This window comes from Glycine max, chromosome 17 (genome assembly GCF_000004515.6).
Source record: "Glycine max cultivar Williams 82 chromosome 17, Glycine_max_v4.0, whole genome shotgun sequence".
NCBI classification, from domain to species: Eukaryota; Viridiplantae; Streptophyta; class Magnoliopsida; order Fabales; family Fabaceae; genus Glycine; species Glycine max.
This window is the reverse complement of record NC_038253.2, coordinates 10,417,869-10,428,657: the sequence shown is the minus strand read 5'-3', so window position 1 is coordinate 10,428,657 and position 10,789 is coordinate 10,417,869. Positions and strand designations below refer to the sequence as shown.

General features: G+C 33.6%; 1 protein-coding gene and 1 pseudogene across 1 annotated transcript; one reads left to right on the top strand and one right to left on the bottom strand.

Moving 5' to 3' along the window:
- The first annotated feature begins 318 nt into the window (after positions 1 to 318).
- LOC100819412 (deoxycytidylate deaminase-like) lies at positions 319 to 2,822 on the top strand (annotated as a pseudogene).
- A 1,975-nt stretch (positions 2,823 to 4,797) lies between these two features.
- Positions 4,798 to 10,204, bottom strand: LOC100819760 (ubiquitin-like modifier-activating enzyme 5). The gene is made up of 13 exons (XM_003549806.5): positions 9,942 to 10,204; positions 9,706 to 9,774; positions 9,487 to 9,600; positions 8,552 to 8,680; positions 8,193 to 8,261; positions 7,898 to 8,050; positions 7,684 to 7,803; positions 7,331 to 7,405; positions 6,987 to 7,061; positions 6,696 to 6,782; positions 6,439 to 6,554; positions 6,196 to 6,242; positions 4,798 to 5,037 (listed from the first exon to the last, which is right to left on the bottom strand). The coding sequence occupies exons 1-13, from the start codon at positions 10,029 to 10,031 to the stop codon at positions 4,901 to 4,903; spliced, it is 1,281 nt and encodes a 426-aa protein (XP_003549854.2). The 5' UTR covers positions 10,032 to 10,204; the 3' UTR covers positions 4,798 to 4,900.
- Positions 10,205 to 10,789: the final 585 nt, after the last annotated feature.

Genomic DNA, 10,789 nt, shown 5'->3' with positions numbered 1-10,789 from the left:
TAAGCTACTCTAATCCTAATTAATTAATTTCTAACACCTAAATCATCTAAACTTATTGAACACGAAAATTTCCTTTCTTTCTAACATGTAGTACTAGAATGTAATAAATAAACCAAATTCTGTCGCAAAATTTCCCGCTTCCAACTCTTGCATTTATTTTATTTTTCATCTGAGACATTGTAGTTGACAATTTGAACCCCGAACCTGCAACTTGCCCCAAATCCAATCGCGTTGGTGTTCATAGTTTCTCCATGAACAACTGTGATTGGCGCCTTGGTTTCCGCAATCGGTTTTCGCTTCTTCTACCGTTCCTAACCGCACGCCAAATCCTCGCTAAACGGCACCGTTTCCTCTCCCCGCGACCCTGTCGACTCCTCCAAACGCAAAGGGTAAATTTCAGTTCTCGTGGTGCGAAAAATGGATAAATGGGACTTTTTTTGTTGTTGTCTTGATTTAAATTTTATAATTTTTACAGATACATATCGTGGGATGACTATTTTATGGCAATTGCATTTTTGTCAGCTGAGAGGTCCAAAGACCAGGTAATAATAATATTTATTTCATTCTTGTAAAAAAAATTATCCATAAGAATTTAACATGATACCTAGGGTTTTACAATACTAACATACGTTCAACCAAGTAAGCTAGACTCCTCGGTATTTCATTCTTGTAAATGCCATTGCTTTTGGAATTTGGTTTGCTTGCTTGGATTGGTTTTAATTAAAAGTTTGACATTTGGTGTTGCTAATATTCCAGGTTGGGGCTTGTTTGGTGAGTCAAGATGGTGTAATTCTTGGTAAGTTCATTAAATTATCATATCCATTATTCACTTTATTTTTCTGTGAAAAGCAGATTTGTTACTTTGCTTTTTCTTCCGTCAGGAATTGGTTATAATGGGTTTCCAAGAGGTTGTTCTGATGACAAGCTACCCTGGGCACAGGTTGGTATTTAAGAGAACAAGTTTTTTGTTTTTTGGAGTATTTATTAAACACTCTCATTCAGAAATCTCTTCGTGTTTCAGAAATCCAGGACTGGGAATCCTTTGAAGACAAAGTACCCGTAAGTGTTGTGTCTTTTGTCCATTCACTTTTGTTGATTGAAACCTTAATCATAGGTTTGTTTTAAAGAGAGATTCTGTTTTGCATTGAATCTTCTGTGTGCCTTAATAATGTCCTTGCTCAAGTTATTGTATTTTTTCATTAGATGCAATCTTGTTGACGGTTTTTTTTTTTTGTTGGTCTACTTTTGTTATGTTTGTCATGCAGAAGTTAATGCTATTCTCAACACTAATCATGCCTCTGCTGCTGGACAAGTTAGTTCCACTGCACTCTCCAGTTACCATATCGTTCAAATGTCTTACTTAATTGAAAATACTGACTTATGGTTTATTTATCATTTTCCTTTTGTAATTTCCATTTGGACTATATATTGACACACACACTGAGCATGTCACTACCCACACCAGTAAAAATATAAAAAAGAAATTTCTTAAAGATTCCTTTTAAGTTATAAACAAACAGTATTATTTTTAACCACCTGATACTAAGAGATTCCACTTATCTCTTTTTTTTTTTTATATTGTCCAATCAATGCAGCGGCTATATGTGACCATGTTTCCCTGCAATGAATGTGCTAAGATCATAATCCAGGTTGGTAACCTTGTTCTGCTTCAAGTATATGTTTTGATGAACCATTTTGCAGATGAGGTCTGCATTTTCTTAACAAAGCATCATATAACTTTTATGAGAGTAGTACACTAGCACCTGCCTTCCTTACTCTGTGAATTAAATATAGTTGATAAATTGCTTCATCTGTCTTAGTTCCTTCTCCTGTGAGGTCTGTTATGTATGCTGAATTGGTATCATTTACAACTGTTACATTGTCATTATGCTCAATACTACAGTAGGCTGCCTTATGAGGGGGGAAACTTAGGTTGTAATGTGAATAACTGCTTTTTAGTGTTAAGTTGATAAAAATTGCCATAATTTATGATTTTTGTATTAGCTGATAATCATATTCAAAGCAGGACTGATTTACAAATTTGGTAGAAGCTTTGGTGCACTACCAGTATATATTGTGGGCATCTTTATCTTGCTATTCTTTCTTGCAGTCAGGAGTTTCTGAAGTAATTTATTTTGTGGAGAAGAGACTAAAAAAATTCAGATATTGCATATGTTGCCTCTCACAAGCTACTGTCATTGGCTGGTGTAAAGGTAACATCTTCATAAACTTTTGGATGTAAATAAATTATTGTCACAGTTCAATTGGCTTAGGGATACCTATCGATACTGATTCAATATAATTAACTTCTGTATTTATTAGTTCCTTATATTTGTGTTTAATATCTCTAACCAATCTGTAGAATATATAATGCACATAACTTTAATGTGAAGAATTCCTTATATGCAGTTCAGGAAACATCAACCAATGATGAATGAAATTCATCTGAAGTTTGAGGAGCACTAGATTTTGAAGCTTGGCTTAAATTTTCACTTTGTAATATGATACAATACCTCCCCTACAAACTTATTTCAGGAGAAAGAAACATGAAAAGAAGACAGAGTTAGAAGGTTTTGACCAAGTCAACAGTAACCACACCACTACTAAGTAGAACATGAGCATGTTCAGCATTAGTAAAAGACAGTTTTATAGGTGTAGGTGCAGTTGTTATTTATGCCTTGTGTGTAGGATACTATAAATACACTTCATGGACGAGCCAAGGTAGATTTTCCGTATGTTTAATTGTTTATGTAACCTTGTGCGAGTGAGTCCACTCCTTACGGACACTCTTGTTGGAAATGTTAAACGTTGAGATTCTTGCCTTTATTATTTCCAGTAACTCTTTCCCTTAAATTCTTGATGCAAGTTCCATTGGAGCTTGTAGGCCTAGGATCTTCTTCATCAATGGATTCATTTGCTTCTTGGGAGATGAATGGCAGCGGAATGGAGAAAGGGAGAGAGAGAGGAGACGCCACTTCAAGGAGAAGATGAGTCTAGAAGAAGCTCACCATCATAGGAGGCCATGGATAAGAGCTTGGAGGAAGAAGGAGATGAATGAAGGGAGAGGGAGAGAAGAGCACGAAATTTTGTGCTCCAAATGAGCTTTGAAATCTGAAGTTTAATATTCAAATGATCAAAGTTCAAAAAAATGCACACACATGACCTCTATTTATAGCCTAAGTGTCACACAAAATTGGAGGGAAATTCAAATTTCACTTGAATTTGAAATTGAATTTGTGGAGCCAAACTTTGGAGCCAAAATTTCACTAATTATGATTAGTGAATTTTAGTTATGGTTCAGCCCACTAATCCAAGATCAATTCCAAGATTCTCCACTAAGTGTGCTTAGGTGTCATGAGGCATGAAAAGCATGAAGGACATGCACAAAGTGTGACTATATGATGTGGCAATGGGGTGTAGTAAGCAAATGCTCACCTCCCCCTCTAAAATTTAATTGGATTGGGCTTCTACCAATTCAATTAAATTTATTTCCAGCCACACACATCAAATATCCACTTAGTGCATGTGAAATTACAAAACTACCCCTAATACAAAAACTAGTCTAGGTGCCCTAAAATACAAGAGCTGAAAAATCCTATATTTCTAGGGTGTCCTACCTACATTATGGAGCCCTAAATACAAGGCCCAAAAATAATGAAACCTTAATCTAATATTTACAAAGATAAGTGGGCTCGTACTTAGCCCATGGGCCCAAAATCTACCCTAAGGCTCATAAGAACCCTAGGGCCTTCTCTTGCATCTCTGGCCCAATCTACTTGGAGTTTTCTATCCAATGCCCTTACGGGTAGGATTGCATCAATTCTGTTCCATAGAAAGGTGCTTATCACAGTCATTATCTTCAGAGTTACTGGAAAATAGCTCTATAGATTTTGAATAAGAGTTCATTTATCTTGTGTTTCTCGGCAAACATATAAGCAACAATGATGAGAGTTTTGTGGCCCTTCCCTATCGAACACATTTTGGCCCTTCATTATCGCTTTGTGCACTCATGCTGCAAAGTAGAATTAAACCCCGTCTATAGTCTCTAGAATAATAGTGCAAATTAACCTCACAATTGTAGTTAGAATGGATATTTGTCAAGAGAGTTTAGCTAAGTTGATTAAAAAAGAGTATGGGTTATTGTAAATTTTTTAAAATTATCTTAGATTCCTATGAACGAAAAAAAAAGTTAGAATGGGTCCTCAAGATACGGTTTACTTGGCCTTATGCCCTACTATGTTGATATATCACATTTCCCCGATGGTGATAGACAAATTTGGCTCTTTTATGGTCGTTCCAATTGCAGATATCGCGGCTGCAATCCAGAACATCACAAGATGAAAGGTGCAGAGAGCTATTCAAGCTTCGGTAAAAAAACGTAAATTCAGCTCTATCAATAAAGTTCGTAAAAAGTCATATCTTTGTATTTTTGTTGTTGTTGAGAATAACATAGTTGTGTTGTTAAGCTTTAGCGAAAATCTTTATTTTTATTCACTGTTATCATTGAATAGAAAATCTAATGCTTCATCAATATGCCGATTTGGTTTGATATAGGAAGTATGATGAACTGAGCAACTCCTGTGCTTCAATACATGTAAGAACCACTTTCTGAAAAGGTTGACATGATTCAAACGAAATTTTTTAAGCCTTTGGTTTTGATTAAAAAATATATATTTTTTATATTTTTAATAAAAAGTACGATTAATATAATTTTATGATTGAAATTAATTTAGATAGACTGTAATTATGGTCAATAATTTGAAATTAGTTTTCCTCAATTTTAAAACAAACTGATGCTAAGTTGAACTGGCTTACTTGAACAATGATGACAGTTTGAACTTTGAAATTTCAAAAGTTTTTTTTTCTAAAAATAAAAATAAAAACAAAAACTTTGCTGACACTATGCAGAATTAATGGCTTCAAGTTGCCTACGAAGATCTTCAAGGTCGTCATTGTCAACTAATGGAGCGTCAAGAGTTGCCTTATGAAACTCGTCAGCAGTAGGAAGTTCATGTGTGAGACCTTCCGGCAGAACATCTGAAATAGATTTTGGAAAAAGGTTAATATAAATATTAATTGACAATGAGCTAAGGAAATAAAAACAGATCTTGAACCCCTTCAGATAGAAAATGTATAGGATTTCCCAATTTCCTAATTAATATTGTCAACAGCAATTTACCCTTACTTTAGAGGAACCAAAATGTTCTAAGGGGATAGAAATTTTTGCTTTTGCAGTAAAGGTGCAACAAGAAAGCAGCATTTTTGTGTGAAAACATTTCCAAGAAAAAGCTGGATGAGAAAGAAAATCTCCCAAAGCCAAGAGAAGAATTTCCCCTGTGCTCCAACTAACTAGGAAACCAGCAAATGTATCTTAGGTCCAGTTTGATTAAGCTTTTCAATAAGTACTTAAAAATAAAATGAAGGTTTAACTACTGTTTTAATCTCTGAATTTGGGGGTGTGTTTTTTTTAGTTCCTGGAATTTAAAAATTCTTTTTTTAGTTCTTGGATTTTGAAAAATAGTTTTTTTAATCTCTAACATAATAAATTGACATTTTGTGATGGTTTTTAAGTACTGTAGCGGGTTTTTTTAGCACTTTGTGGTAGTTTTTAAATGTAAATTCAAGTGGTTAAAAAATAAAAATTAATGTAAGATAGCTAAAAACCATCACAAATTGTCAATTAATTATGTCAGGACTAAAAAAGCAATTTTCAAAATTTAGAGAATAAAATTTTTAAATTTCAGGGACTAAAAAAGACACACACCCCAAATTCTGGGACTAAAACAGTAATTAAACCTAAAATGAATTATGCAAATAGAGTGAATCATTCTTTCACAAGTTAAAATCAACATAGGTACTTCAACTTTTCATTTAACTTTCGAAAAAGTTGGGATGCATAATTTTAAATTGAGAGAAATTATATTCATTTTATCTTTTTAATTTATTTTTATTTTCTTCTACTATAAACACTTGTTAATTTTTTTTATCCAAGCTGCTCAAGTCCACAAAAAATGGGGCCGTGCAAATTTAAGTGCCAACATTTTTTACTTCTTGAATTGTCTAATAATAATAACACCCCCATAGAAATACACTCAGCACTTTAATTCACTTACAGGAAAGGATAAATTCTCCGAGCTTATGATTTATGAATTTAAACTTTCAGAATATAAATGATTGCAACAATTAAGATAATACCTGAACTTCTGGTATCCGGACTATCCAGCTCAATATCATCAACAACACTGGAAATTAAGCAAAAGAGCATCACTAAATGTGAAGGCTAATATTTCAAGAAAGAAACGAGGTTTGATACTATTTGGTCCTTTGCATAAATGATTGCAACCAAGTAAATCAGGGATTAAATCTATTTCAACTGATAAGTGTTTTGAATCTTCTCTCACACACATGCAAATGAACAAGAACAAGATCATTAAACACCTTATATTCCATTCATTTTCTTCATGAAGTGGCACTTCCTCAGTTGATGGTGCTTCAGCTTCCATTTTTGCTTTGGCTGCAGCATCTCTTGCTGGTTTTGCAAGCATGTACTCTTCCTGCATAACATGTATAATGTCATAGTTGGAAGGAACAATGAATTTATTGATGACATCAAAATTGTGCAACTAGGACATGGTTGTAATTTGACACAACTTTCCTGCCATTATTTTAAAAATTTTCAAACATAAACAACTTACCTGTCTTTCCAAACAAGCTACATTTGAACATTGAGGGTTTGGCTTCATTTGCATAGTTGGGAAAAAATCCTTAAGAGAATTATATCCCTATAGATAGACAAACCAAAATCTGAGGACATAAGCATACAGTAAATGTATTTTACGAGAACAGAGACTGTCTTTCATTGAAGTAGCCTCATCAGATTCCTCTGAGGTATAAACACAGTTTGTTTGTTTGTTTTTTAAAATATAATGAACCATTTGTAACAACTCAGGAAAGGAGAACAAAGGAAGCACCAATCCAGCACTTACCAAATACGGGGAGACTTGTCCAAAGCCTAGCAATAATTTTAGAGTGTTTTGGACTAGAAGGCCAGCAACAACCCCCTGGGAAATCAAATAAGCTTTTGTAAGTTAGATAACGATAAACTAAAAGTGTGCTGCACATTCTAAACAATGAACAGAAAATAAATAAGCCATAAGAAAATGTCAGATGTTTATTGAAAGTTTATAAAGAAATATAATTTACATTTGAAGTCTGAAAGCCCTAAGATTCAGTATACTGAAAAGAAAAAATGTAACTTCACAAAGTATTTGAATTCTAAACTACAAAGAAGAAAAGCAGCCAATGAAAAATATAGAGACTCATCATTTACCATAGTGGTGGGTAAAGATGCAGCACAAACCCCTTCCCGCTTGAGCGTACGTTCATCTACCCCAGATGCAACAACCTAAAAGGATAACATAAATGTATGCTTCACATGTTGTACATACTGCATAAAAATTTCACATTTACTGTGAAGTGGATATAATAACACACATCAATAGATTAGTGACATAGTGATTTGTCCAAAATTTTTATATCTAGGGATTAAATAGCTCAGTGATTTATATCACATGGCTGAGCTTCAGAAATCTTGTATAACACCAGGTTCAATCAAGTTTAATCCCTTAAGGCCATTTATCATCAATTGTGAATCATACAAATTCATATAAGAAAGAGCCATACAAGAGGAGGTGCACACGCAAAACAGGCAGTTTCTCCAGGAATAAGTAATTGAATATGGCCAGAAACAGCATCCTCAGAAACACCTGATTCCATCCATGTTTGGCTCAATTCATTACAAGCCTGCAGTGCTTACAGAAATCAGTCAGACATGAGAATTCCCAGAGAAAATAAAAAAGAATAAAAGTAATTTTTTAATTGAAATTATATTATATACCTGGTTAACAGCCATTCTTGCTTCATAATTATCCACACAACTTAAAACCAGATCCACGCCACTCCCTTGTTTATTTGGGCGAAGTGACTTATTTTTCAAACTCGACATAAAGGTTTCAAAACCTGTGACGGTGGTGATATTCAGTGTATAGCTCTAAATCAAAAGGAAAAAGGAAATATATCAGCAGGGAAAGAGTATTAACTACCAATCAACAAATTGGTTATAAAGATTCATATTTATAATCACATAGATATAGGAAAAGAACTTGTGGGTATAAACAATGCAAAATACTTGCCTCAAGTACAACATCAGGGTTTATGTCTGACAGAGTCTGTACAGCTGCATCAGTCTTTGTCATGCCAACCTGGAAAGCTAAAACATTATATTACGCAATTATGGTATGGATACAGGGAAGTTCTTGAAACTTTAGGATGCCAAATATAATTTTATAATTTAATATATAGCTTTGTCTGTACGAAATTCTGACTCTTACAGTTAGCTATTAGCATCAATTTTCACATTTTTACTGTCAACCAAGAGAATTTATGTTAAAAATATTCATGTGATTAGTCCTTTCAGTTTCAAGACGTTATGTGTGGATAAACACACAAAAAATTAAATTCAAAACAAGATAATGAAGAGTTGGATACTCACCTGATCTGGACGAAAGAACAACCTATTCATGTTTGCTAGCTCCACTTTGTCATAATCATACAACAAAAGTCTACCTATACCACATCTAGTTAGCATCTCAGCCGAAACACTTCCTACACCACCTACTCCCTGTGATTGTGCAAGAATTAACAAAAATCAGTAATTTCAACCAGCACAAAGAAGAAAAATATAGAGATGAACTTTAAGATAAATTTAAAATAGTCAGGATTGCGGATCGCCTATTTGGCTTAACCTTTAAAAAATGTTTCATCCATTGTCTATGTTCATGACCAAAAGGCTTATCCTTTTAATAAACAAATTCAGCAAGGCCACAGAAAATCTTTGCATAAATCGACTATTCTCTCAATGAGTAAGAAGTGGATTAAAGGAGTTTATATCCAAGTATAGCTAGCTAGTGATTCTAATTGAATATCACACCTAACAATCCTTTCAGTACAAATACAACATGGAATAACTTCCAAACATACTCAAACAAGATTGCTAAAGATACTCTAATTATATGTCCCAATAGCAAATTCAGATTAGGTTCTCCTCCATATCAATAATGTTTTCACCATCAATTCTGTCATATTGGAAAGACATTGTACTAATGGATTCAAATATACACCAACAAGCTTATTATCTTGGTTTAGAAAATGTCACTCTAAGTAGTATCCCAAAGTTAAGGTGATTCCTAGAGGAACTAATAAGAGACCTTCTTAACTAAAATACGAATCCCAAGTGAAGGGGGATTTGTAATGTTTCATCCTCGTGTAATTCAACATGACTTTCAGTCCTTGAAACTTACTAATTCATGCCATTAGTAATACAAATACATAATTATTAAATATTTAAATAACTTAAAGAAAAAAAGCATGCATGTCACAAATATTATACTACAGCAACAAAGAGTGGTAAAGGAGATTAATACAGACAACTATGGCAACGGAGAAATCGCGTATTCTTTCATAGTTGTCCACAATACCCATTCTCTGAAGTGCCATAAGCCGACTATAAGGATTGCTATCTACAACCTCAGCACTCATATCCTGGCAACACAGTAATAAGAGGAGCAATAAATCAAAAAAACATAACACTAGAAATTCATCAAATACATTACAAAAATGTCCCAAACAAATAGGCAATTCAATTACCTCAACTTTAGAGCGACGAACAGGTGCAGCCTCTGCAAGCTTCGCAAGGTCCTCAACACGCAATTGAATCTTCAAAAACACAAAAGCGAAAATATCATATATATTAATCCGATCTAATAATGTACCATGACAGAATCAGATAAACGAATGAAATTTTCGTGAGCAAAGCAACTCGGAATCTTCGGCTTCATTGAGGGGATCGGAATATGAAGTGAGAATTGTAAAGGAAGAAAAACCTTGCGGAGCAAATCATGGTGAGATGGATCGGGAAGCGATTGGCTCAGAGATTGAAGATCGGCGTGCAACTCTTTGAGTACGACCTCCATATCGCTCCCGAATTAATAACAGCTTTTTTTCAAACGCCCGTTTTTGTTTTTTATTTTGGAAAATTGGAATTTGCAGAAACGCTGAATTGAAGCAATGTTTTGTTTTGATGCTTGCAGTGAAGTCAGAGCTGCCTGCAGTTATTATTGTGTCCACATGATCACTCCACTAGGCTCAGCAAAGGTTCTAAATTGAAGCTTACGTGGGCGTTAGAAATTTTAGATAATTTTTTACTGGATTCAGAGTTTAAAATTGAAGATTTCTCACTATTTTTATTAATTTTTCCTTTAGATGTGTTTCTTTAGTGCACTAACGATTTCTCCCTTGTAAGATTTACCAAATCAAACATTTTTCTTTTTTTATGAGTCATAAATATACGTGTAATTGTGTTTAAGGACTAAAATTAAAATTCAAAATGTTTAGAGATAAATAATATTAAATCTTAAATATATTTTTATATTATAAATTAAATTAAAGTATAGCACTTTGAGTTGAAATAATTTTACCCCAACTAATCCATATGTCCAATAATTTTTTTAATCCTTCTTTTCATTGTCTATTCTCTTAATTTTTTGCACTAGGTAAAGACCGATTTAGCTCGCAATGTATAATTGCTATTAATCTAAAAAAAACTTTTACTCACAAAAAAGATTAAATATAATGCTCTTATTAAATAGATACTTGTTTTAGATATAAACTAAATCTTAGACGTGCATTAGTTTAGTGTCTCAATTAATTAAATATTATGCATTTTACACAC